General features: G+C 46.1%; 3 protein-coding genes across 5 annotated transcripts; all 3 read right to left on the bottom strand.

Annotated features, from left to right (window-relative positions):
- Positions 1-503: 503 nt before the first annotated feature.
- LOC120704649 (asparagine synthetase [glutamine-hydrolyzing] 2) lies at positions 504-7,043 on the bottom strand. The gene is made up of 14 exons (XM_039989120.1): positions 6,794-7,043; positions 5,455-5,593; positions 5,063-5,158; positions 4,780-4,921; positions 3,727-3,822; positions 3,223-3,317; positions 2,615-2,776; positions 2,297-2,377; positions 1,991-2,212; positions 1,667-1,801; positions 1,479-1,559; positions 1,303-1,389; positions 1,113-1,220; positions 504-1,010 (listed from the first exon to the last, which is right to left on the bottom strand). The coding sequence occupies exons 1-14, from the start codon at positions 6,871-6,873 to the stop codon at positions 774-776; spliced, it is 1,761 nt and encodes a 586-aa protein (XP_039845054.1). The 5' UTR covers positions 6,874-7,043; the 3' UTR covers positions 504-773.
- A 6,853-nt stretch (positions 7,044-13,896) lies between these two features.
- On the bottom strand, positions 13,897-16,268 carry LOC120704647 (transcription factor TGAL3-like). 2 transcript variants are annotated; one of them, XM_039989117.1, is made up of 7 exons: positions 16,170-16,268; positions 15,976-16,043; positions 15,676-15,876; positions 15,501-15,584; positions 15,322-15,381; positions 14,976-15,105; positions 13,897-14,880 (listed from the first exon to the last, which is right to left on the bottom strand). In XM_039989117.1, the coding sequence occupies exons 3-7, from the start codon at positions 15,847-15,849 to the stop codon at positions 14,198-14,200; spliced, it is 1,131 nt and encodes a 376-aa protein (XP_039845051.1). In that variant the 5' UTR covers positions 15,850-15,876; positions 15,976-16,043; positions 16,170-16,268; the 3' UTR covers positions 13,897-14,197. The 2 variants fall into 2 exon arrangements, with proteins under 2 accessions (XP_039845051.1, XP_039845050.1); XM_039989116.1 differs by lacking the exon at positions 16,170-16,268 and having other exon boundaries at positions 15,976-16,144.
- Positions 16,269-23,156: 6,888 nt separating this feature from the next.
- LOC120704648 lies at positions 23,157-24,036 on the bottom strand. 2 transcript variants are annotated; one of them, XM_039989119.1, is made up of 3 exons: positions 23,871-24,036; positions 23,401-23,790; positions 23,189-23,212 (listed from the first exon to the last, which is right to left on the bottom strand). In XM_039989119.1, the coding sequence occupies exons 1-2, from the start codon at positions 23,906-23,908 to the stop codon at positions 23,439-23,441; spliced, it is 390 nt and encodes a 129-aa protein (XP_039845053.1). In that variant the 5' UTR covers positions 23,909-24,036; the 3' UTR covers positions 23,189-23,212; positions 23,401-23,438. The 2 variants fall into 2 exon arrangements, with proteins under 2 accessions (XP_039845052.1, XP_039845053.1); XM_039989118.1 differs by having other exon boundaries at positions 23,157-23,790; positions 23,871-24,034.
- Between the last annotated feature and the right edge of the window lie 2,424 nt (positions 24,037-26,460).

The following is a 26,460-nucleotide window of genomic DNA, read 5'->3' as shown; positions in this document are numbered from 1 at the left end:
CCAGCCGATTGTGCTTTTCTCTCATAACAAATCAGCACCAGTCCAACAGAGTGTTAGAAAAATCTTCAACAAGTTGTCCAAAAAGAGAATATTCAATAAATCGCACAGTTGTGCGCTTAACAAAATAAATATTTTCCTTTGTCTTTCACTCTGTTCGGCTACAACCAGTCATTAGTATTTTTCTCTCACACCAAACCAGCACCAGTCACAAATACTTTTCTCTCACAACAAACCAGCACCGGCTATAGCCAGCCGAACAGAGTGTGTCCAAATGTCAGGTGTCACATAGCCCAAGAAAAATACATGCCATCAGAGTTCATATCTATATGCTCGGTTGTCGATTGTTTATTAAACGCTATTGGAATGGCAGGTGACGATCTAGGATCGTTTCCTGTAGTTCTCACGTTCCAGAATAAAGGAAATGAAAACCTTGGGTATACAAAAGAAAAGATAAACTAAACTGCGCACAAGTCAAACAATCTGTGAGGTGCAAATTGAAAAACTACATTAACCACTGCAATCTGTAAATTAGATAAACAGCAAAAGGAGATCAGTCCCATGGACAAATATTTACAACGCTCTAATCAGTGCATAAAACAAACAAGCAGTGTGTACAATGTAAACCAAACATGCCAGGCATGGAGCATGACCATGTCTCCATGGCTAGACTGAAGGAACTTGCAACATGATCTTAAAAAAAGCTGAAATAACTAGCGAACAATCTTCTTGTTCGAGCATTCTTATGAGACAACAGAAGCTTAGACAGCAGTGGCTTAAGCAACAGGTTTCACGAGGCTTTCACCAATAGCTGGACGAAGGCTGTTATCTGTAACTGGATGGATGGCTGCAGGAGCTTCCCCGGGAGTATCTTCATACGCAGCATCGTGTACACCCAGAGCAGCACGACCAGATGGATCAAGGTTCTTCGACCAGGCCGCGTCCCATTCAACAGCTTTGGCGGTGCTGCATGCCACACTTGGACCTCCAGGGACAGTTGACCTTGCCGCGGGCTGTAATAATCAAAGGGTTATGTAGGTGCGCAGATGCATTGTTTCAGGCTGAAGATTATTCTAAGCCAATATAGCATTAAAAGAGCAATGTAGCTTACAGACCTTCGGGAATAATTTCTCGAATATCGTTCTATAATAGTATCCTTCTTTTGTTGTGGGTGTGTTCTCTGGGAAAACAAAGCTAGCATTCATCATCATGGAATCCGAGACCTGAAACGTAAAGAATAAACATCAACTGCAATCCAAAAGGCGCCAACTACTTGAGTGGTTCAACAAAGGAAATACGACATACATGTTGACTTGCATGGTCCTTCAATCCATCAATCCAACTATACCCAACACCATCACTGAACTGTTCCTTTTGCCTGTATAGAATGTGCTATTCAAAGAAAGTAAAACCTACATAAGTTGCCACATCTAGGATTTACAAAGTAACACAGTCCAAACAACAAGAGAAACTTCTCCTACCTTAGGTAAATATGGCCTCTTCTCATCATCGAATGCATTACGAATAACCCACTTTTCAATCCGACCAAGGTCACGTCTTATCTAAAATTTACAGGTAGTTATAAGAAAGCAATCATGCTGGTTAGAACCAAATAAATGTAATACCATGAAATTAGATCCCTGAATTGTTGTAATACATAACAGCATACCATCTTCCACTCAGGATCGATGTCCATTGCTACATTGATGAAACTCTTGTCAAGGAATGGAACACGAGCCTCAACACCCCAGGCAGAAGTTGCTTTGTTTGCTCTCAAACAGTCATATAAATGTAGAGCTTTTATCTAAAGAGCAGGGAAAATATCTCTTGTAAGTACATCTAATTGCAATGTTTATGATTAATTGAATGAATGACTAAGCAACTGAACTGAATAAAGCAATATGTCTGCGCTAATCAGCTGTAAATGTTTCAAGAGTACTCTTTATTCGCTTAAATTTTGGGACAGCATATTTCCAGTGAAAACTTCCATTACCTTCCGACATGTTTCCTCATGGAATTCTTTCTTGTTTGGTGCCTTATGAAAGTAAAGGTATCCACCAAAAATTTCATCTGAGCCTTCTCCAGAAAGAACCATCTTCACCCCCAAAGATTTGATTTTACGTGACATCAAAAACATTGGGGTACTTGCTCTGATCGTCGTAACATCATATGTCTCAATATGGTAGATGACTTCTTCCAAGGCATCAATGCCTTCCTGATATTTTGTTGACAACAGTAAAATAAATAAATAAAAGAAAGCCTTTTTTTCTGATGTACAAAGAGAAATCAAATTGTGAACCTGCACTGTAAAGTGGAGTTCATGATGTACAGTGTTGAGGTAGTCAGCAACTTCCTTAGCAGCTTTAAGATCAGGAGAACCCTAGAATGAACAAAAACAAAAGAATTTCATTCCATTTTTCCTCTGCTTAAATTATTACAACAACAACAACAACATAGCCTTTTTTCCCAAGCAAGTTGGGGTAGGCTAGCCTCTGCTTAAATTATTCTGAGCAGATATTCCATATACTTGTAAACCACTAAGCAACAAGGAAACAAACTAAAACTGGAAAGGTGACCAAAAATGATGCTCAGCAATGAGGGTCAACAAGAAACTTACCTTCAAGCCGATACAAAAGGTATGCAGTTTGTTTCCCCACTGACTGGCAGCTTTTGTTTCTTCTAAGTATCGTGAAGCAACAGATGCAACCAAAGAAGAGTCAAGTCCACCAGATAAGAGTACACCAAATGGCACATCAGACATCAGCCTCTTGATAACAGACTGCAAATTTGTAAATAATTTATGATGACATAAAGTAAATGATATTAGTAAGCAAAACAATTTAAAACCAACCAACATGACTATGAACATGTCACTTATCTAAAGTCCTTATGCATAAAACAACACATTGAGCCATCATTGACTACAGAACGACACATCACACTGGAATTAATCATTGTACATACAAAATCAACTGATATACAAATAAGCAATTGAGCGCTGCCTAACCAGAGGCTTAGCATATAAGCGTCAAAACAAAGGAACAAAATTAATGATAGATTAGCATGAAAATGAATATGACATACATAAAAATATCAAATGCATTATTACTGTAGGCGTCAAAATTCAAAAGATGTGAAAATGAAATAAAGACTGAAAACAAAGATGACTGCATAGACTGTATCAGTAGGTATGAAAGTAGAACACGGCAATAGGAAGGAACATGCCTTCTCAAACATCTCTCGGAGGAGGAGAGCATTGTACGGGGTTGAGGGAATGCTCTCTGAAAACCATGGTGGGTTGTACCATCTCCTTAGAGCACCTAGGGAAGAAACAAACAGGTTAGAAGGCAAAACAAAAAGAAATTTCCAACATAAGTACTAACTCTGATTGTAAATAAGTCCATTAAGGATTTGTGTTGGTCAAATTTCTTAAACATTGTTGGCAATAAATATCTAAAACAATATAAAGATTGGCAACAGAATATTGATGACTCTAAATTCACCACGAAACTTACTTATGATATATAATTCTTGCTACTTGCTATATTTATCTCGATAGATGATGTTTGTCAAAACTGTTATATTGGACATCATGTCCACGTCCTAATGGACTATTAAAATATCTGTGTTCAGAGGAAATAGTAGCTTAGACTGCTTTTTTCCTTCGGGGTCCAATAACTGTATTCCGGTATTATGCCTTAGATGGGATTATCAGCTACAAAAGTCAACCTGTTTTGCTGGAGTACAGGTGTCCAGGTGGGAAGGTTATGAAGCGTTCACAATCATCGCTCAATGCCTTCATCTCGGAAGAAAACCAAACTGACCCTGAAAACACAACACACTACAAATTAATGCTACATACCAGCTACATGAAATTTGAAAAAGACAAATTGAAGAAATAATAAGAGTTCCTGATATATCAGAGGAATAGAACAATTCTTCGAACACAAGAACATTAGTTTCCTAAATAACATAGGTACATAGTAGTTTTTATATTTTTTATTCTTCAGCAACAGAATAGACTTTAGCTTTGAGAATCCTACTTCCAAACGGGTAATGAAAAACCAAAAGGTCCACAAAAGCTACTCTTAAACTGTGTGGTTGTCTCAAACTCCAAACTGTTGTCTTGATTTTTTGATTCAGTAACCATAAAACTATTGATATTTCATGGACATGCAGATACCAATCTTGGTCGTAGCCCGTGTTCCTAGCTCCAAGAATACAGTGTGCCAATAACCCGTCTGACATCTTCGTTGCATGCAGCAATTCTGACCACCAGGAACTAGTCCAGACAGTACAAGTGCTACGTCCGATTTCCAGAAACAAATTCTATAAAAGCCAATTTTGGCAAATCTTGTGTATATCCAAACAATAAAAAAAAATAGCTTCATATCTCAAACACCAAGTTAGATATCTCCTGTCAGCTGGAGGCATTGAATTCCATATGGTAAGATCTAGAATTTGCAATGGTTAGCTCTTTTCAAATTATTGCAGGACTGAAAGAAAATGGTGCTTCTGCTATTTATTTACTATGAGATGAGCATTCAAAATTCAGATTTGAATAAAATGTTCTGAGCGGTTTCTCAAGTTCCTTGCAGTAACTGGCTGGTTGCAGCCAGGAATTCGGACCCTGACCTTCAACCACTGATTGACTACGGCAACAGTAGTATAACAAAACAAGCGATTGGCAATCTTCAGAAGATAAATTTGAGATGGATAAACATTCACACCCCTGAATTTCTGCAAAGGACAAAAATTGAATGAAGTATTCGAGGTACATACCATCAAGACCCCATCCCATGTATAAAGGGCAGATGCCAATAGCATCACGAGCTGCGATAAAGGTTTTATCACGTGTATCAAGAAGAACAAACGCGAACATGCCATCCAACATATCCACAAATTCTTCCCCATATTCTTCATACTGTGTAAAAGCAACATTGAAAGGTATCAATGCCAGGATAAATAGGCTTATGATGAAGAATGATGCATCGATGAAGACAATCAAATTGTTGGCAAAAGCTACATCACTGTAAAGGGTGTAAGAAATAGATATGTGGCTTACGAGATGGGCAATAACTTCACAATCACTGCCAGTTTGGAATTGATGAGTTGTCAACTTAGCTTTCAACTCTACATGGTTATAGATCTCTCCGTTCACCTGAAAATGTGAACCAGACAATGAGATGTTGTCCTGAAACAAATATACAGGAACAGAAACATATCTTCTCTAGTTGGTTTATTTCAAGCAAGACTTCTGGTGGGTACATAATTATCATGACACATTAAGACGCACTCAGCCCAATGACAATATTTAGAAAACCCCATATTAAAATTTCGGAAACAGCTGACGACCAAAAGCAGAGCAGTGAAATGAGACATGTGTTGAAATGACCTCTCCAGTTAGCACAAAGAACTGAATCGATACTGTATTGTATTTGCAATCCAGATACAGACCGTTACAACAATTGATTTGTCCTCATTGTATAACGGCTGGTCTCCAGATGTGGGATCAACAATAGCCAACCGCTGGTGTGCAAGATAGCAATCCTGGTGGCAGTGCAGACCACTCCAATCAGGTCCTCGATGCCGTAACCTACAAAATTATAATTTTCATTTGAGAGAGTGCAGAAGAAAACTTATAAAACGAACCATGGACACTAAGAACACAGTGCTCAAAAAATTCCAAAGAAATATTACTTGCTACAATAAAGAAAAATCTGGCTCCCAATTTGTAAGAAGACACTAACTTGTGTTCAACAGCTATTTAATCTAGTAGACGATTAAGCAAAGTTCAGGAAATTGTAACTCTATGATTCAACAATTGTGTGTTCCCTAAAGATGAAGAAGTTGCTCTTAAGTCATAAATACTATTCACTCTGATTGCTTCTATAAATTGATTTAAAGTTCTCATTTTTTTTATCTAATCCTAAGCCACTGTGGAATTTCTAGGCAATCTTTTTCTCTTTTCTTTCTCCTCTGACTTGCTAAATAAGTTGTATCACTCATTGGCAATAAGAAATAATTTAAGTGTAACACAATCAGTTCATTCAAATTTTGAATCCACGAGCACATGTTTGCAATAACTTGTCTCGAACCAGAACATCCATGGTTTCCAACACAAGCACTTCCAACAAAAATCCCGGAAGCATGTTGCTGGACATTAAGCGCATCAGCAAATGCTACATTTTACTCAAATTCAAATCAATTATATTTAAAAACCATAGACATGCAAGAGCACACGAGAAGTGCATCTGCTGCAGATGAAAAGTGTATGTGTCTATACATATCCATCACTACTCTTTAAAACATACATAAATTTCGAAATGGGCACTTTCAGTATGGTAACCTCACAAAACGCGGTCTACATAGCCACATACAATTCATGAAGTCAGAACCGGATCGTACGACCTCAACTCGACCGGGGCTCAAAAATCAGAATTCAGAACCCGTCGGGCGCTACAGCCCATTCCCAAATCCTCGGAGACGAAGTACTGCACTATTTTCCAGGTTTGACTGCATTGCCCACAAACCGTTGATTCGTTCCGGCTTGCGCGAATCCATGGCAAACAGTTCATCTAAATCAAATCGACAAGTGGCCAACTAAAAATGGCTAGATAATCCAGAACGTCCCCGTTTCGCCAGAAGTAAAATACAATATCTCAGCCCGTCCAAATCCGCCACCAAATTTCCGGCACCCTCTCCCCATGCGGAGACGAAAGCCGCCGCCCCCGCGCGTGCAGACACGGGGGGGGGGGGGGGGGGGACGGCGAGTCGGGGCGGGGGCGCGCCTCACCTGCGCGAGAGCTCGATGATGCGGGCGCGCTTGGCGAGGGAAACGTCGGCGACGCCGAGGACGGCGAGGATGCCGCACATGGTGCCCCTGCTCCGGCTCGGGCTCGCGCTCGCCTCGCCCGTCGCTGCTCACCGCCGCCACCTCCACCACCCGCCCGTCAGCCCCCGACCCGAACTAAAAGGCGCCGCCTCGGGATGCGAAGTGGTCTCTCGCGTCACGGGCGGGGGCGGAATGGTGGGTTTAGCCTTGGCCCTTGGGAGGAGTGGGGATCTAATTAGGGCTTTGCAGGGTAACCACGGCATCCCGGCCGTCGGATATGCGGGTTAGTTGGCTGGCGGCTCCCCCACCGCGAGGCGGCTGCCGCGCTTGGCGACGAGTTGTAGGGCGGTGACATGTGGGGCAGGGTTTAGCGTGGGGTCCATTGTCATTGGCTCCATGTGGGTGGAGGGCGGTGGGTTTGGGTCCTTTGGGTGATGGCGCGGTCAGAATCTTGGACCGGGCGCGCACGGAGATTCTGCCGGTCCACGTGATGAGGTGGATTCCCGCGGGCCCGGACGTGCGTTTGAGCTGGCCGTCTCTGTCGCGACTCGGGCCGTGTTCGGTTTCCACACTCAAATTCTTTTCAAAAAAGACAATATATACATGGAGTACTAAACAAAATTTATTTGCGAAACCTTTTCACAGATAGGTATAACTTTTCAAGACGAATCTAATGGGTCAAGGTCCACCATGATTGACTACATAATGCTACAGTAATAACTTCTAATTATGCGGTCAAAATTTTTATTAGCTACATCACATGCTACAGTATCATGATTGTGGAGGTTGTTTTGTAATTAGACTTCATTTAATACTTTTAATTAGTGATCAAAAGGGGGAAAAGTTTTCACCCCTAACCAAACAAGGCCTCGGTTGCACGGTTTTGCAACGTGTTCATTTTGTTGGACATGGCCAGTTGGTCTCTGCACAACCTTTTCACAGCCAGCAAATGACAAAGGGTCAAAAGTAAGATCAGACGATGATAGTAGATCTACTCCCTCTGTTTGTTTTAGATTTTTTTTCTACAAGTTTAATTCCATAAACTCTAATAAAATTTGCAGGAAAAATATTTACATCTTTAATATCAAATAAATGCACTGACATGACACAAGAATGGAGGTTTAAGTTAATTTTTTTGCATGTGAAAGAAGACATCATAACATAAACATACGTTTAAAATATATTATGAATTTCTTCACTGTTATTTTGATAGCCTAAAACATCTAATAATAAATTTATCATTAGAACATACGTTTAAATATAGTGTTGTAAAGAGTAATGATGAAAATCAATACTATTTTTCTTGCTTACTATATGTCTACAAAATTTGAATTAAAACTTCACTTGTGCATGGATAAATAAAAAGACAAATCTTATTACGGGTGAATTGGACTGATTAATACTGAGTGTAATTTGATAAAAGTAGTTTAAAGAGTGTATAGACTTTAGCTATATCTAATTTGAGTAATTCGAACTTTTTGCTATAATAAACTAGCAAGGTGGTCCACGCTGATAGCGCAGCTAGCTAGCTTTATTTTTTTTAGCTATTATAATGGCAAGGTACTTTATTTAGCACAGATTGTGTACTATAGTTTTGATATATCTTTATTGTGGACAAAATCATCCCAGGAATCTTAATAAACTTAATATTAGTTGGTCTTATGGTCCCACATCTTTTCTATTGGACAGGTGCAATCTGCTCTTTCCAAATAGGTCACAAACAATGTTTAAAAAAAATGTTTCTTATAATTGTGTGCCTAAATATTAATGATGATATAAGTTCTTATATTTCCTCACTAAAAAAATATCTAACATTAAAACATGTAGATTTATCTTTTCGTACAATGATGAAACAAATAGTCTTTACTAATAATCAATACTGGAATCGACCTGTATCCCTAGGGCCAAAACCCTAAGGAAATGGTTGAAAAACACTAGGGAAAAGACTTCCCTAGGAAAATTGGTAAGGAAAGGTTTCTAGGGATATTTCCGACGGGAAAGAGGAAGTGCCCTACGATTCCGACGAAAACCGTAGGGAATGTTTCCCTAGGAATCTTTGAACCCTAGGGAAACTGCAATGCAAAAGTTTTAAAAAAATGGTAGCCCCACGGGCCCCAGCTCCGCCCGCCGACGCTGCCGCCTTGCTCCGACCGCCGCGCGCCGCCGCCGCACGATGCTGCTCCACCCGCCGTGGTCCGGCCTTCGCGCCCTGCTGCACCACCGTCCGCGCGTCACCGCTTTCCGCCTGCCGTGCTCCAGCCGCCACGCTGCACCTGCACACCGGCGCCTCTCCTACGCGCCGGCGCCTGCTCACCGGCCGCCGCGTGCTGTTGCTCCGCCCGCTGCAGCCCGGTCGCCGAGCACCCTTGCTTCGACAACTGTGCGCCGCCGCAGCCTCGACGCCGCCCACCTCGGCTTCGCCTGCCGCGTGCCCCAGCTCCGCCATGTGATTCTGCAGCCTGCTCGCTGCCCGCCGTGCTCCCCTTGCTCACCGGTTCCAAGCTTCGGCCGCCGCGCCCCCTAGCTCCGCCAGCCGCCACGCTCCTCCTTTCTCGCCGGCCGTGAGCTCCGCAGGCCGCCACACTCCTCCTGCTTGATTTGTCATGACAGAGAGAAGGCAGCGAGGGGATGAGATGAGAGATGAGGAGAGAGGAGTGAAGTGACGAGAGGATACGAGAGAGAGAGATTGGGGTGAGGCTTTAATTTGAACTGGACTAGCGCGTTGGACGTCATTTCCCTACGATATGGGTAAATTCCTAGGGAAAGAACCGATGTTTCCCTAAAAAATGAGTTAGATTCCTAGGGAAATTGATAGTTCCCTAGGTTTGTTGAAGAAACCGTAGGGAAATACTATTTCCCTTGGAAACAACAAATAATCATAGGGAAACACGAGAATTCCAGTAGTGAATGTTATAAGATTTGAAGAAATTAAAGAAACAACTTGAATTTTAAAATAATTACATTAGTGGATAAACAATCAGAAATTTTTGTAGATAATTTGATTGCTGACATATTGATAGCCCTAGAGGGCAACATCATTCTAAGTCTAATCAGTTTCTTTTATATATTCATGAATAATAACGAAAACAACAAAACAAAAGAGACCAAACTCTATCCAGTGTTGATAAGAGGATCGAGGTTGAATTAAAGTAGAATAGAATTTTCACCAAAGGGATGTGAGATGATGAAGCATCAATGTGAATCTAGTTTCCAACTTATTTGCCGGCTGAGTAGCAAAAACTTACATGATATGATTAAGTAAAGCACATAATTTTAAACAAAATACATTTCGTAATGAGTTTAAGTTTTAGACTGATGCATGTTATTAAAATTATGCGACTCTAATCATTTAAACTACTTGACCTGTAACACCACTTATAAAAAACTTTTTGTTCATATGTTTGATCATACATTCCTTGTATGGCTCGGCATTGTTAATAATAGACATAGTTGCCGCTTTCTCCTTCACCATAGCTTGGTTCATTCCTTCCTCTTTCTGAAAATCAAATTTATCTTTCCACTTTCTCATGTACTTATTTTTGCTTCGGACTAAGGAAATTAAATTTCCTGCCTTGCTCTCTCTCTCTCTCTCTCTCTCTCTCTCTCTCTCTCTCTCTCTCTCACACACACACACACACTCCCTTCCTCCCATACCTAGAAATTGGAAGCCCCACTGCCATGCATAACGGTTCTCTAAAATAGTAATAGAGTACAACGAAATATATATATCAGGGGAGAAGCAGGCATAGGGCCCATCTCCTTCTGGTTTTTCTATTAGTATTTATGTGACCTTGTAATCTATTTCTAATTAAGAATGAATAATTAGTGCTAAAGATAGATTTGGGTGCCCCTAGTAATTTTTTGGAGCCCTGAACAGCTACACACCTTGCACCTGTCACTGTATGGCTCTCTCTTTCCTCTGTTGTTGTTATGGCACTTGCTTATGATTTGTTTCTCGTTCGCCACTTGGAGCTAGCTGTTCTTTGTGAGATGGTTCCCGATATATAGATGTTGATGTTTCGCACGCAGTTCAGCCGGCTAGTTGCATTCAAATGTACGCATTGGCATGGAGACAAAAAATTTGACTACCACATTGCCGGCAACATAGTCATCATAGGCTCACATCATTGTGCTGCCTCCCTACACTGCTACTTGCTCTGCAACATCAATTCATAATCTGCATGATCTCGGTTGACACCGTGAAACCATGTGGCTGGACGAAAGGACCTCTAGCCTAGTGGTTAAAGCGTTTAAGGAGCACCCAGCAGGCACCAATTCGAATCCTTGCGGGAGCAAATTTACAGGGCTAGTTTAAAAAAAATCCCTTCATTGACATAGCTAGGGTTTAGGGGAACAGGTTGCTTTTTGTTAATGAAAAGTCGTAAGGCGGGTCTTAACCCCTACCGATTCTATTTTTTTAAACCATATGGCTTATTCCAATCATTAGCCACCTCCGTTTACTATGCACATAGATATAACATATGTGTTGATACATAATAAAATATATGAATCTAGAAAAGTCAAAACGACCTACATTTTGAAACAGAGGGAGTATGTGCCTTGTCGACGGCATACCCTCCCCATAGAACTGAAATGGAGCTGCCTCACTCTGTAGTTCCCTAAGATTGTGGTCGTGCCCGTAGTTCCCTAAGATTGTGGTCGTGCCCGCACATGCGATATTATCAGTCCATATGCTCTGCGGCAAATGTCAAACCTTCACCTCACCTACCATGTAACATAATAATCCTGAGTTATGTTGCATGGTACCCAAATCTACGTTATTCATCTATCTCACGGACCTGTGCTAGCAAGGAGACGCATTGAACGATCGATCCTGCCTCTTCGCAGGGCTACGTCCTCATAAAAGCAAATAGACCACCTATTTTATTATTAATATCGAGGCTGCCGCAGGAGCTTTGGACTCTCCCTTTCGTTATTTTTTTTTCAAAGTAGCATCGGATTGCAATACCTTTGTAACTATTTGATTATTTATTTATTTTTTCCTTTCAAAGTAGCGTTGGATTGCAATACGGTTCCACTACGATGAATAAGTATAAATATTTTTCTTTTTCCACCAATCAAAGGGCTAAGTTCCCTATTTTTAACCTAAATCTATATATTTATTTATTATACTTAATATGAACTTTTTATGTTAATATGAGCCTTTAGATCTTCATAAAATCCAACGGTGCAAATTCTTCTCTTTTTTAGATTAACATGGGAATTTCTTGATCTTTTCGACGAACATAGTGGCTTCTTTTAACACTTCTTTATTAATATAATAGATAGATGATACATACCTCTGTAAAACCGTAGCTGGTGCAGCACATATTGCTGTTTCGCCGTTATATCACTACGAAACACTTTTAAAACCTTTCAAACTGCCAAAGTATATTGTTTTCGTCTTGACTAGACACCAATAGCTCAATGTTTTGGTAACATCCAAAAGGGCGTCAATTCGTTGGGATCATAACTGGCCATCGAAAGCTAGCTAGTGCGTGCGTGGCTGGCTGGTTGGTCTGTCAGCGTGGGCCGCGGGCAACGAATGATACCACCACGGCCCATGGGTGCCCACGCAGCCACAAATCCGAGTGCAGCCTCGGAGACCCGCACTTTTTTCATTTTTATATTAAAAAAACAAAATTTCAAAAATATATGTCGAAAATGGAAATTTTCAAAAATGGATGCCTGTTGCCCCCTACCTTGTCGGCCATCCAGTTGGCGACAGGATCTAAATGTAAAAAAAATTACATTTAGGTCTTGGCGCATAGGGCGCATTAAACAGTGAACTTGTAAAATCGATATAAAATTGTATAAAAATCAAAAAAATACAAACTCGAATGTTCTAAATTCTATGAAACAAGATCTACAACTTTTGTTACATAAAGTTTTTCATTTGATCAATATATCATGCTCTATTTTAAATATCAGTTTAATGCATTTTTATTTAAATCTCAAGATCCATCTTTTGGATGCATGTCATCTTTGGCCAGAGTGTTTGCATATGGTGAGTATAGGCTTGTACAAAATTGGTAGGCCCAGAAAACATTTCTAGAATAAGTTTTTAAATTAGATCTTGCAATATGTCTAGTTTAAATGGGTTATTTATTCATGCTGCTATACTGAGTATTAGAAGACATAACTTTTACAGTACCATTATTTTATTTCCTAATATCTATAAAAACATTTTGGTAAATTTTAGATAAGCATAACTAGACCAAATGAATTATTTTAGATTTTTCTAGGTATAAGAACTATATTTTTTGATTTAGATACATTGATCAAATGAAAAACTTTATGTAACAAAAGTTGTAGATATTATTTTATAGAATCTAGAACAGTTGATTTTGTATTTTTCCGATTTTTGTACGATTTTACAAGTTCACTGTTTAATGCGCCCTGGGCGCCAGAACCTAAATATATATATATTTTTTACATTTAGGTCCTATCGTCAACTGGATAGTCGACAGGCACCCTGTCGCCCATTAGGGAGGCGACAGTCACCCATTTTTGAAAATTTTCACTATTCGGCATATATTTTTGAAATTTTATTTTTTTTAATATAAAAATGAAAAAAAGGCCGGAGACCCACGGCGACGTCGTCGTCCTGTGGCAGCGATCCGTGACCGTGCTCACTTCACTTGTCAGCCGCCGATCAGCCGGGCCGTGAGCACGCCGGGCGCGCACGGCGCATGATTGCCGGGGTCCCAGCCGCGGCGTCACGCCTGAACCCGCGGCCTCTGCGCGCATCCCCCCGGCTGGGGCGGCACGCCCGCCCGCCCACCCCCGCCCCACGGCCTGCTCTGCTTCTGCTTCTGCTCCAGCCGCGCGCGAACGGCCGGCGGGACCGGGCGGCTATCCGATCCGCGGCCGGCCATCATGAGATGGGGGGCAGGCATCTGTACTCTGAAGCCCGCAGGCTCTCGCAGCCACGCCACCGTAGTGGAGTACCGGAGTGGGCAAGCCTCTGCAGTCTGCACCGTGTACTACGTGAGAGTGAGAATCGAGAGACGAACGAAGAGACTGTTAACTGGTCTTAACTTGTTTTGACTTATTTCCTCTTATAAAATATTATTCATTCTATCAGTCCTTCACTGTTTATGCGGTCAGCCGAACAGCCTAGAAGTCGGAACCGAACAAGGTGTACAGTGCACTACAGTACAAGCCTCTCCTACAAAGCTCATCAGAATGTTACACTACACTAGCGGAGCCGAGCGGCCGCCGGACTTCAGAAGCATGTCCTCCTGCCAAGTGCCAAGTTACCAACACGGCAACACCACCACGACACCATTACACACACAACTCTCCGCTGCATCCTCCAATTTCCAGTTCCCACACAAACGGCTCCATCTCAAAGCGAAAGCGTCAGTCCCTCGGCCGCGTGAGCCACAGGGAGCTGAGCGCCCGGAGCCGGGAGAAGTAGTCGCTGACGACGAGCAGCGCCCGCGCCGCCTGCCGCGCCGTCAGGATCCGGCGCATCTGCTGCAGCGTCTGATGCCGGAGCAGGTCCGCCTGCCGGAGGAAGTTCTCCACGGTGGCGAGCTTGCCCATGGCCACGGCCATCTGCCCCATGTAGTTGGTCACGCCGTCCGCCCCCGCCGCCGCCGCCCCGCCGCCGGCGGCCGCCGCGAGCGTGTCCGCCAGCGCCTGCTGCAGCGCCTCCATCCCCTGCGAAAGCGCGTCCTCGGCCTGCTGCGCCGACCGCTGCAGGCCGCAGATGCCCACCAGCTGCGGCTCCGTCAGCGGGCCCACGTGGCGCGCCAGCACCGCGAGCAGCTCCGACGAGCGGAACCCGCCCAGCCACATGAAGAAGCGCTCCGCGGGGCTCGCCCACATCCCCGACAGCACGTGGAACGCGTCGGCCCGGGTCGCCGCGCCCTTGAGCCGGAACAGCTGCTCGTAGTGCAGCATCGCGCCGTCCACCAGCGCGCGCAGGTCGTCGTCGCCGATCACCTGCTGCGCGGCGCCCAGGGCCACCCGGAGGTCGGTCATGTGCCGCTGGTGCTCGTCCAGCCACCGCGCGTACTCCAGGTCGAACGCCGACGCGCCTGCAGCGACACGGATTACGCTTTGCTTACACATGGCATGATCGGCATTGTTGCTAGAGGTCACGGGATGCCAGGATGAAATCAGAGATCATTGCCTCCGGTGGAGCCTCCATGATCGCCGGAGCGTCCGCTTGCGATGAACATCCCCTGCTGCCTCGCCCGCTGAAGCTCCTGCTCGAGCTGCGCCAGCTTAGCCCGGCTGCTCTCCAGCTCCACGATGTACGCCTTCAGAATAAGATTTGGAAAGTGCTCAAAGGCGTGAGATCCTGAGTATGTACAGTAGTTGCAAGTGGCAACAGATACTGTATGCAATGTTCGAGTCGATGGCATGACATCCATCATGGAAAATAAATGCAACAACACTGGATGGAATGCCATGCAAACAAAGACAAATGGCCAAACAAAATGTACAGAAGCTTGGCATTCAAGTGAAGTGATCACCTTCTTCCTCATCCGGCTTTTCCGGGCCGCCTCGCGATTCTGCGCAAGCCTCCTCTGCACCTGCCGTGACAGACACCACAGCCCACAAACACTAGCGTTTAGGCAATGACATTTGCAACAAAGGTGGGTCTGCTTTCTCCCCAACCCATTGAGTACGGTTGGGTTCCAAATGCGCGTACCTTCTGATCCCTGCAGGATCCTTCCTTAGACGCCGCGCATGAATCCATGTAAGCAGCGGCGCTCTGCGTGATGGCTCCACCACCCTACGACGTGGGCATAAATAAAGGTTCATCTCATGGCAGAGGAGAGGAGCTAGAAAGAAGAAAGCAAGCGAGAACAAAGGAGCTAGCAAACCGTCTGCGCCTGATGCCGGTCGCCGCCGGCGTCGGTGCAGGTCGTCTCGGCGAGCGGGCTCGTGGCGACGATGCCGGAGTCGCCCCAGTTCTCGAAGTGCGCCGCCGCCGCCCACGGCAGGCAGAACCGGCTGTCATCCGCCGCCGCAGCGGCCATCCCCGGCGGCGGCGCCATGCCGAACGAGGGCGCTACCCCTCCATGCTGCATTGTCAAAGACGACAACCCTCCGTCAGCCACACGCGGACTCGGCTCAAGCGACCGCGAGAATCCGCCCTCCTGGAACGCGGCCAGTGAACTCACCGCGACGGCGAGCGGCGCAACGAAGGTGGCGGCGGCGGTGAGGTCGCTGGAGGACTTGGAGCTGGGGCCTTCACATCCCGCGACGCGCGCGTGCGACCACACCATGAGGAGTTGAGGACAAGCGCATAGACACATCCAAGAACCAAGAACGGAACGAGATGCCAAGGGAATAAACAAGGGCGCGGCGGCCTTACTGCGCGGGAGCTCGGGGAGGAGGGCGCCGTCCCCGACGACGCCGTGGTGGTGGTGGTGGTGGTATCCGCCCGCGCCCTGCTCCGCCCTGCACACGAGGCGGGGTGGCAAGGCAACAAGGCGTTAGCGAGCGAGGACGCGCCGGGCCAAGAGAGACAAGCGCTCGCGCCGCAAGCGAACAAGGCTTGGTGCGGCGCGCGTGGCGCACCACGTGTTGCCATCGCGGGGCTGTGCTGTGCCTACCTGAAGGCGTGCGAGGGGTGGTGGTGATGCATCGGAGGGCGTTGAGGGTGGACGGCAACAGGGGGGGTGGGGGAGAGCAAGGCAGCTGCGGCGCCGGCGGCGGGCAATGTGGCGACGAGGACGGCGGACCACGACAGCTGGCGTGCACCGTGGGTGGATGTGAACAGTGAGGGCTAGGCCGGGGCGGGGCGACGCCGGGCACCGCAACTGCTGCCGGGGTTGGTTAAAAGGGGAAGGGAGGACGAAGAGCAGGGGGTGGGGACGCCGTGCAAGGGCCAAGAACACATTGAGGCCCTGTTTAGTCAAAAAAAATTTCTACAGTACCTATAGTATCTATTATATCGAAGTTTTGAATACATGTAGAGCATTAAATTAAATATAATTAAAAAAATAACTAATTACATAGTATAACTGATTAGCACGAGATGAATCTTTTAAACCTAATTAATTTATAATTAAATAATATTTATTAAATAACAATAAAATGAAATGTATTACAGTACCGAAATCCAAACTTCTCGGCAAACACAGCCTGAAGATCGGGGCAGTCGTCGATCAGAGAGCTAGCGCGCGAGGCAGATCGTTGAAAAGATACGAACAGGACGCGTCGATGGGTGCCAGGCCGTTTCAGTTCTTCCATCAATCAATCCATCATTCAGTCCGTCGACGATCAGGCGTCAATCAGTCCCGGCGACGGGGGAGCGCAGGGTGGCAGGGTCGAGGCAGTGGGGTTGGGTTTCTGCATGGTTGCGTGTGTGGCGAGTCCCGGTGCTGGCATGCGCTGCTCGAGGTAGGAGGGGGGCAGGACGCAGAGCAGAGCTGGTTGTGATGAGAGCACAGCTCCAGTGGTGATGGTGACTGTGACCGGAAAAGGCTGTGGGCATCCTCCGACCTGCAGCTCTCCAATGGTGCCAATGTGATGGTGTGCGACAGTGGGAGGCTTGTAGCCATTGTTGCCGGTCCTAGGTTCGGGGGAGAGGGATCGGAGCACACCGCTTCTTTTTGACTGGGATAGTGGTACGTGACTACGTGAGCAAGACAAATGCCAAGGGGAGCGGATGGGATAATACTCGCTGGGACAGCGACACTTGCAAGTTGCGGAAAAGAAGTCTTACTCCTATTTTTCCTTTTCAGATCAGAAACAAAACTAGGATTGATCAGTAAGAAGGGCTCAACATGTTTTTTTGGACTTGTTTAGTTGTTTACATGTAAAATTTTTGCAAAAAGATCTTACTAATTTAAAATACTAAATGAAATTTATTTACAAAACTTTTTGTACAGATTGATTGTAAATCGCGAGATAAATCTAATGATACTAATTAATTTATAATTAGCGGATGATTACTGTAACATCACTGTTGTAAATTATGGATTAAATATGCTTATTATATTCGTCTCGTGATTTACAACATATCCATGCAAAAAGTTTTGTAAATAGACTTCATTTAATACTTCATACATGTATTAAAATATTTGATGTTACGTTTTTTTGTGTTTAAAAGGTTTATGGTAAAAATCTAAACAGAGCGTGTGTTTGGCCTTTTTTTTTCTCCTTGTCCGGAGTACGGGAGGTTGACCAATCTTGAGTGACGTGCAACCCCCCAACGCTGGTCATTGGAGGCGCACAGCGGTCGCAGAGACTGCCGTATCGCCGTTGGGGGACTTCCGCACTGCTTGCGTAGTTCGCGTGGCGATCCCCCTCCTTTGCGTGACGCCATGTCGTGGCCAGAGCCGCATTAAGGCTCTCCGCGGGCTCTGCATCCCGCTCTCTACACGTTTTAGAGTTAAGTTTGGAGAAAAAAAATCCCCTCAGCGACACTCTGTAAAAGCTGCGGTACGGTAACATAGCGAGGGTCTTGTTTTGCGCCAATTCTGACGCGGGTGGAGAACCAACACCATGCATCGACATGGCACGGGGCCCACGCACCGGCGCGCCATGCCGCCATCCCAGTGACCCGCACAGAGGGAAGAGGGGGACGAGGGGTGCCAACGCGGCGTCGAGGAAGAGGAGGACCGCACAGCCGCGCCGCCCGCGAGGAAGATGAGGAGGCGAGACCGCGCGGCCGCGCGAGGCTCCGCCGCCGGAGCCGGCGAGGAGGCTCGGCGGAGGGAGCAGGGCCGCCCTGCCTCGCCATGGCCGCGCGCCCGCCACCGCCTAGCCCGCCCGCCATGGAAGAACGGGAGGAGGGCCCGACGCTCGCTCCGCTGGTCCGGCCCGCACGCGCGCTTGCGCCAGCTTGAGCAGGGAGCAGCGCGCAGGGGAGGGGGCGGGAGGGGTTGCGCGCGGCCTCGCCTCGCCGCGCCTTCGCCTCGCCTTCGCCTCGCTGGGTCGCCGCTGCCGCCGGGGAGGAAGGGCGCCGGTGGGGAGGGAGGCCGCACCTGCCGCCCCGACGAGCTTGAGGAGCAGCAGGGCCGCCACGGCTCCGCCTCCCGCCCACGCACCGCTGCTGCTGCCGCTCCACCCCATCGAGGGCGCCATGGGCCGGGCTTCCGCGCCGCCACCGCTGCCGCTCTGCCCGCAGGGCCCGGCCGCAACGTTCTGCGCCCCGTGCTCACGCCGGCGCCGCCGGCTGCCAAGATCTGCCTTGCCCCGCCGCGTGCGGGCCGCCGTCCCGCGCAAGCCTCCACCGGCGCCGCCGCCGCGCGAGCTCCCCTGCCCCGCTGCGCGCGCTCGCTGTTCGCCCCACGTGCTCGCCGTCTGCGAGCTCGCTGGCCGCACCGGAGAGGGGGCGCGGCAGAGCTCCGCTCGGACTAGGGAGGAGCCGTGGGCGAGGAGGATGAAGGGCGCGGAGGCTACGAGGAGGTGGGAGGAGGCACCGCGAGGAGGGCCGCCGCGGCGAGGGGGCTCTGTGAGGAGGGCCGGCGCGGCGAGGAGGCCCGTCGCCGGAGCGCGAGGAGCTCCACCATGGTGCGACCGGAGGTCGAGGTCGGCGAGCTCGACGCCGCCGAGCTCGCGGCAGAGGTGTGCGCGGTCCCCGCGTGGGGGCGCGTCGAGGCGAGGGACCCGCGAGGCGGTGGCGTGCACCAGCTGGCCCGCCGGGCGAGGAGGCGTTCCGCCCCGGCCCGTCGCCCGTCCGCCATGGCCGCCCCGCGCGCCGCCCTTGCTCCGCCGCGAGGGCGCCGGGGGCGCCGAGGTCCAGATGCGGGGAGAGAGAGAATGGAAAAGGTAAAAAAAAGAGATAAAAAAATCTGGCGTGTGGGTCCCACGGCTGGTAGTTGGTATAGAGAGTAGATATAGAGAGTGAATGAACACGGAGAAACTGAATATATAGATAAGAATCTCGATGATCAGTCAAGAATATTCTTTTTAGAGAATTTGGAGAGTGACGAGTGCGGAGAGCCTAAGAGCGGCGGAAATGACGAGCTGAGAGAGAGAGCGAGCGACGCGGAGCCGGAGCAGCAGCGGTAGTATTGGCCGTGTTTGGATCCGTCCTAGAGATTCTATAAACAGTGGGTGTATGGAGTATTAAATAAAATCTATTTGCAAAACTTTTTTAAAAATATATGTAATTTTTCGCGACGAATCTAATGAAAATAATTAATCGATAATTGGCTACAGTAATGCTACATTAACCATCTTCTAATCATGCGGCCACGGTTTTGAAGTTAGTTTTGTGAATTGACTTTATTTGATACTTTAATTAGTGGTCAAAGTTGATATAATTTCTAATCCAAATTTTCCTAGTTCAAACCAAACACGCCGGCGGCCGGCCTCGTTGCTCGAGAGACCCTTTCTTGCCCCGGCCCCGGCCCCGCGGCCAGCTCCGCTCCCCTGATCCCGTCACTGCCTCCGGCTGCGGCCTGCAGCAGGCTTCTGCCGAGAGAGCGCCGCTGGCTGCCGCATGCCCGAGTCTCGCGCACTCACGGTCACGGCAGCCCGCAGCGCGCAGCCGTGCACGGGCACGCATCCATCCTACAACCCACGGGATCCAGAGGGAGGGAGCAGGCGGGCACCCCCGCAGTCCGGGGATCCAGGCACGCCATCAATGGCTGCCCTGCGTGCAGTGCATGCATGTACGCGCGCTTGCTAGGCCGGGAGCGCGGTGGCGGTGCGTGACGACGGAGCCAGCAGTACCCGCCTCTGGGGAGGGGTACTCTCGGGTTTGTGTTGCCATGGCGGAGGCCGGGGAATCGGCGGATCAGATGGCTGTGCCCGCGCGCCCCGATGCCGGTTATCCAGGCGCGGTCACCAGTCGATGTGCCCCGGCGTCTGTGATCAGATAACACTGTGTTTAGTTCGCGAAAAGTTCGTGAAAAAGTTGTTATAGTAAATTTCGATTTTATGGAGTAATTAGTTTCAAAAAATTCGTCTCGTCATTTACAACCAAATTGTACAATTAGTTATATTTTTAACTACATTTAATACTCCATACATATATCGTAAGATTCGATATGATGTGCGTCAGTGAAAAATTTTAGGAACTTTTCGCGGAACTAAACACAGCCTCAGCCAAGTTACAACAACGCATTGCCAAGATCATTGGTCCGAAAGGATTGGATTGGAGGCAGCAGAGCGTAGCGAGGAATGGAGTTCATTCCTGCTGGCGCTCTCTCGCTCAAAACTGATGTCACCATGCTTCCTGCTTGCCAGCGCTTCGCATCGCGTTAGCCGTTAGATGCAGAAGCACTTGGCATCTAGTACTCCGTCTACAGACTAGTGGACAGCATGTGTCCTTGTGCCTACTACATGGCCGTGTGTGGTTAGAATTTCATGAAATTTTTTTCATCTTTGACTACTAATTTATAGTATTAAATAAAATCTAATTACAAAACCAACTTCCCAACCCCCGTGTAAATCGCGAGACGAATCTAATGAGATCTTTGATTGCGTAATTAGAGAATGGTTACTGTAGCAAATCATCAATTAATTATCGTCATTAGCTTCGTATCGAAAAGTTACACCTATTTTTAAAAAAAAATATAAATAGACTTTATTTAGTACTCCATGCGGATATTCATTTTTTTTTATAATTTTGATTTTACGGCTAACCAAATACGACACATGCATGGCTGCAAAGAAGTAGGGAAATCGGTAGTTACTGCCTGCAGCCGCGCAATGCCCGCTACTGCAGCACCCGTCTACTGGCTGCTGCCAATCTGCCATGCCTGCACAAGAGAGCGCCAGGACCCAGGTGGACGAAGGCCAGCGGGCGAGGGCCTCTGGTCAGGGACCTGCAGGCTGTAATTACCGGGGGCTCCCCGTCCCCAGCTAGCTGGTTCAGAGTTCAGACTACGAGACAGGTTCAGAGTCCTCAAACATTAAGATTTATTTATATCGTTCAAAATAAAACAACAGGTTCAAACGTTGATGCACAAAATATGCAGCATGTTGCTCTGCCATACTCCGACCAATTCCGAGAGAGTACCATTTTAGCTTGCGTATAGTGAACATATATCTACTCCTTTTAACCGTCATTGTAACTTTTGGAATATTTCAGTTGTTTTTTTAAAAAAAGATGATAACCGGGTCATGAAACCTCATAATCACGTATGGTTAGTTAAAAGAAAACCAGTGAAAAGAAACAACGGACAACTAACCCACACTGGGGCTCGCTGTCAACCAAACGACCGATTTGACGCACATCGTCACTGTCATGCTAAAAATGGCGACAAAGGCCGTATTAGTTCCCAGCGGTGTAAATGCAAAAAAATTTTGCGACCGAATCTTCCTAATTTGAAGTACTAAATGAAGTTTATTTATAAAACTTTTTGCACAGATGGGTTGTAAATCGCGAGACGAATCTAATGATGCTAATTAATCTATGAGCTATGTCAGCACTGTAGCATCACTGTTGCAATTATGGATTAAGTAGGCTCATTAGATTCGTCTCGTGATTTACAGTCCATCTATGCAAAAAGTTTTGTAAATAGACTTTATTTAGTACTTCAAATTAGCAAGATTCCTTCACAAAATTTTACGTTTTTGCGTTTACGGGGTGGGAAAACAGGGCCAAAGCAGCTTCGATTTGCCGTGACAGACAGACCTTAAGCTTTGCCACAATGTTGTCACAGTCACACCAAGAACAGCCACTTTCCAAGGAAACATCAGACTGAAAATCACGAATCAGCTATGTTGTATGTTTTGAACTTTTGAGACAAAAAATCAGCTGTATGTCAAGGGGGTGGTGTTTGAACTTATTATGATTAAATTAGCTGTAACAAGATGGCACTTGGTTCATTTGCATTGCTAAGAGGCAGCCATAAAGTAATTTTTTTTTCGGTCTGTCTAACTTCTTCACCACATGCCAATATTGACTCCCAAGTAAAAATAGCCTATAAGAGTAATAATCATTCTTTGAAAGTGCATAGCAATGCTTTGCCCAAGTAAATATGGTATCAAATTTTATTTCAAGACAGATAAGAGGACAGGTACATTGTCGCAGAAAGCAAATAATCGTGTCTAAGAAGTGTGTAGGAGATTGAGATGAACAATACAGAGGATTTCTCTAGCGATCTATCTTGACTGTGTTCGGCTGGCTGGTGCTGGTGGCTGGTGCTGATTTTTTATGAGAGAAAAGTACTGCTGGCTGGTTGGTGCTGGCTGGCTGTGTGTGAGAGAAATACTATTGGCTGAATCTAGTGAAGATGAAACGAACAGACTCCTTGTGAAAACAAAGATAGGGAGACAGACTGATAGCTTAAACGCATACCCACAATATCCACAGGTGAACAAAATATGCATTAGAACTTTTTTTAAAAGGAAATATGCATTAGAACTTTTTTTAAAAGGAAATATGCATTAGAACTTGGAAGAAGTAAAAGTTGTTGAATTAATCACTTTGTTTGCGGATCTCAAATTTTACTGCAATGACCAAATTTATGTCAGTCAAATGGCATCACACGTAATTCAGTTTCTTATTGAAGGCATGAGAGTCACCAGTCACCCAAGGACTGGAACTCCGACTAACAGGAAGAATTTAAGTTCTTCTATAAAAGATGCGCCATAGAAAATGTACCACAAACGCGCCACAAATGTGATTAGCAACTCACCACGCTTTCTCAGCCGCCGCATAGCCACCCGAGGCTGTTCACTCAGCACCAAGATCCGCTCCCCCGGCTGCTTCACCGCCAGCATGAGCTCCTCCCGTGGCGTCCGCTTCAGCCTGGACAGGAGCCTCCGCTGCCGCCTTCTCCTCCTGGGCTCCCTCCTCCTCCGCCGCCGCCGCCTCCGCCTCGATCGCCTCCACCAGCAGCAGTACAAGCGGCTCGGCTCTGGTAGCTTGGGCGACCGCCGGAGGGAAGACGAGGCGCCTCCTGCAGCGCAGGTCACCCTGCACCTCATAGTGGTCGAGGTAGACTGCCTCCGTGTCCTGGACGTGATTTCCATGAGCCTTCATCACCCCATATCTCCTCTCCAGTCTTGTCGGGTCTGCTCCATCTCTGAGATAACACAGATGAAAAATCAAATCAAACCACCTCACAACACACGACACGAAGAAACTTAATCAATTTTGTCTCACCCGGTAATTCCTCCATCGGTCGTCTTGTGCCCAGACATTAGCAGTCATCTCCAGGAAGTGTGCAAGGGACACCAAACGCCAGGCCATATCTCTGATAACATTCGTCGCAGGGGAGGCGGCCGCGCAGCATAGCTACGTCAGCCAAAACACTGTGGCCCCTGCGATTTTGATCGGCTGGCTCGGACGCCCGGTAAATTTTTTCACAGCTGCGCGGTGTGAGTTAATTATCCTCCAAACTGTGACGCGTTACCGGCGTATTCAATTGCCACGTGCCCTGCTGGTTGCTGCGGTGGCAGCTCCGTAGTGCGCTCGGCTTTTGTGGACGTCATTGCGCTTGGTTAAGGCTTGCTCAAGGGGGCACCGTAAACCGCCTCCCACCCTACGTAGCGGGGCTTTGACGGGAGCGAGCGCTCCAACAGCTCCCTCCACAGCTCCCCTACGTAAGTGTGGAGAGATGAATTTCCTCCATGTATGGAGGGAGATCACATCCACATACTATAATCACGCTATTTATTTATGATAAAAAATTTATTTGGGATCCGTAATATGATAATAATATGTATTATGGTACTACAAATACAATATGATTTTTTTAAAATTTAAAAATAATAAATAAATGATTAATGAATGGGGTATAGTGTATAGGGGGAATGGATATGGGGGAATGGTCGGAGAGAAAGAAATATAGGGGGATGAATTTTTTAAAGAGAGATAGTAAAATATAGTAGAAAGTACATATAAGAGGAGTTGGATGGGGGAACCGTTGGAGTAAGCCTAAGGCCTTGTTTGGTTCCAGGACTTTTTTCAGAAGTCCCTATCACATCAAAAGGAATCTTACTATTTTATAGTATTAAATAAAATCTGTTTATAAATGTTTTTTGACAGCTGAGTGCTTTTTCGCGAGACGAATCTAATGAGCCTAATTAATTCATAATTTGCTACAGTGATGCTACAGTAACCATTCGCTAATCATAGATTAAGATACCTCATTAGATTCGTCTCGCAGTTTAGCCCCAGGGTTCTGCAGTTAGTTTTATAATTAATATTTATTTAATACTTCTAAATACTAAAAAGTCTCTAGGATTTTTTTGAAGTCCTTGTTCCTAAACACCCCCTAAGTCCTGGGGCTGTGTGTTGCCTGCTATCCTTTTCCTCCGTCTTGCCTTCTTGAATACAGTAAGTTTTTGCTACCTCCATTGATTGCTTCTTCCCCGTTACTTTGGCTGCCGGCTTAGAGCTTTGCTGCTTCTGCTCCTCCGGTTGTCCCTGTGTTAGTTTTGTGCGGCTTCGTTGCTTGTGGTTTCCTTCGTTTCTTTCTTTTTTGTCCTACACGCTTCTTGCTTGCCGCTTCATAAAAGGATACTGTGTGCCTTTTACTGCTAATTTCAATCTGTCTCTCCCCCTTTGTTAAATAAGCTGCCATCACTTTTTATTTTGTAATTTTGTTGTTTCCGTTGTTAGCTTCTGTGCTAATGCCCATGCATTCCAAAGCCTTGTTTCTATGCGTGCTGCTGCTGAGCTCTGGTAATCGTTTGCTACTTCTTTTATGCCGCTATATTGTTTGCCCTTCTCCTGCTCAGCCTCGTTTCTCTTCTCCCTGCCGTTTTGAGTCTCTAGCTTGGCATTTTTGAATTATTTGATGGCCTTTGATTCGGCTTCTTCTTTTTCCTTGCTTACAAAATGTCCTTGTTCCTTTGGACGTCCACACTGTGCCTTCCTTTACTAAGATTTTTATTATGCTTACAGTTTTCCCCACTATTTGATCTTCCAGATCGAAATTGGATTTGCTTTACTTGCACTACGATACTACCTCCGTCCCAAAAAGAATGTAAATCTTGCTTTTCGAGAAGTCAAACACTTTTAATTTTAACTAAATTTATAAAAAAATTACAAACATCTGTGTCTTTGAATTGATGTAGTATAGAAATATATTACATGATTAATTTAAAGATACTTATGTTGTAATATATATATTAGTACTATTTTGTATAAATTCGTCAAAGTTGAAATTATTTGATTTCTCGGGAAACGATATTTACATTTTTTTGGGACTGAGGGAGTATCTTTTTGCTGCTTTTCGCATTTGCCGTTCCAGCGTGCTTCTGTTCTTGTTTAGACCACCTAAAGCTGATGATGGGTATATGCGTTTTGTTTTTCCCTGCATACTAATTTCTAATTTGTTTGCTCCATGGTCAGGCGCTCCATGGGGTCGATGGATTCCTATTAGTTGTTCGTCTACATATCTCGACCTGTGTTGCGCACCTGCAGACCTGCTCCTTCGAGAGTCAGTCTCGATTTCTCATGTTTTGCCTTACATTACCACGCGGGCTAATCTATTCGTGAGCGCTCCCTTGGTTGGTTTCAGTTACATCTAAATATCCCTTTACCGTCGCACTTGGATCCTATTTCCATATATGTAGGGATGACCCGTCAATCAAGTACAAGAGCGAATGAACAACCTCTACCCCACGCTGTCATCCAAGGGGGTCTTCTACCACATGTAGACCGTAGTTTTTCACAAGAACTTAATGTAATAATTACTACAGAATAGCTACCAGCTTAGTATCCTAAACAAATTCACATCTGTGTG

The sequence above is a fragment of the Panicum virgatum genome, chromosome 4K (genome assembly GCF_016808335.1).
Source record: "Panicum virgatum strain AP13 chromosome 4K, P.virgatum_v5, whole genome shotgun sequence".
Lineage (NCBI taxonomy): Eukaryota > Viridiplantae > Streptophyta > Magnoliopsida > Poales > Poaceae > Panicum > Panicum virgatum.
This window is presented reverse-complemented; position numbering and strand designations above follow the sequence as displayed.

Coding starts and splice junctions, on each gene's coding strand:
- LOC120704648 (XM_039989119.1), bottom strand. CDS start 23,908: ATGTCTGGGCACAAGACGACCGATGGAGGAATTACCGG. Junction 23,791..23,870: donor ACCGATGGAGGAATTACCGG/GTGAGACAAAAT, acceptor GTGTTATCTCAG/AGATGGAGCAGACCCGACAA.
- LOC120704649 (XM_039989120.1), bottom strand. CDS start 6,873: ATGTGCGGCATCCTCGCCGTCCTCGGCGTCGCCGACGTTTCCCTCGCC. Junction 2,378..2,614: donor CCTTTTGTATCGGCTTGAAG/GTAAGTTTCTTG, acceptor TGTTCATTCTAG/GGTTCTCCTGATCTTAAAGC. Junction 2,213..2,296: donor AACTCCACTTTACAGTGCAG/GTTCACAATTTG, acceptor ACAAAATATCAG/GAAGGCATTGATGCCTTGGA.
- LOC120704647 (XM_039989116.1), bottom strand. CDS start 16,110: ATGTGTCTATGCGCTTGTCCTCAACTCCTCATGGTGTGGTCGCACGCG. Junction 15,382..15,500: donor GATCCTGCAGGGATCAGAAG/GTACGCGCATTT, acceptor CTGTCACGGCAG/GTGCAGAGGAGGCTTGCGCA. Junction 15,106..15,321: donor AAAGCCGGATGAGGAAGAAG/GTGATCACTTCA, acceptor CTTATTCTGAAG/GCGTACATCGTGGAGCTGGA.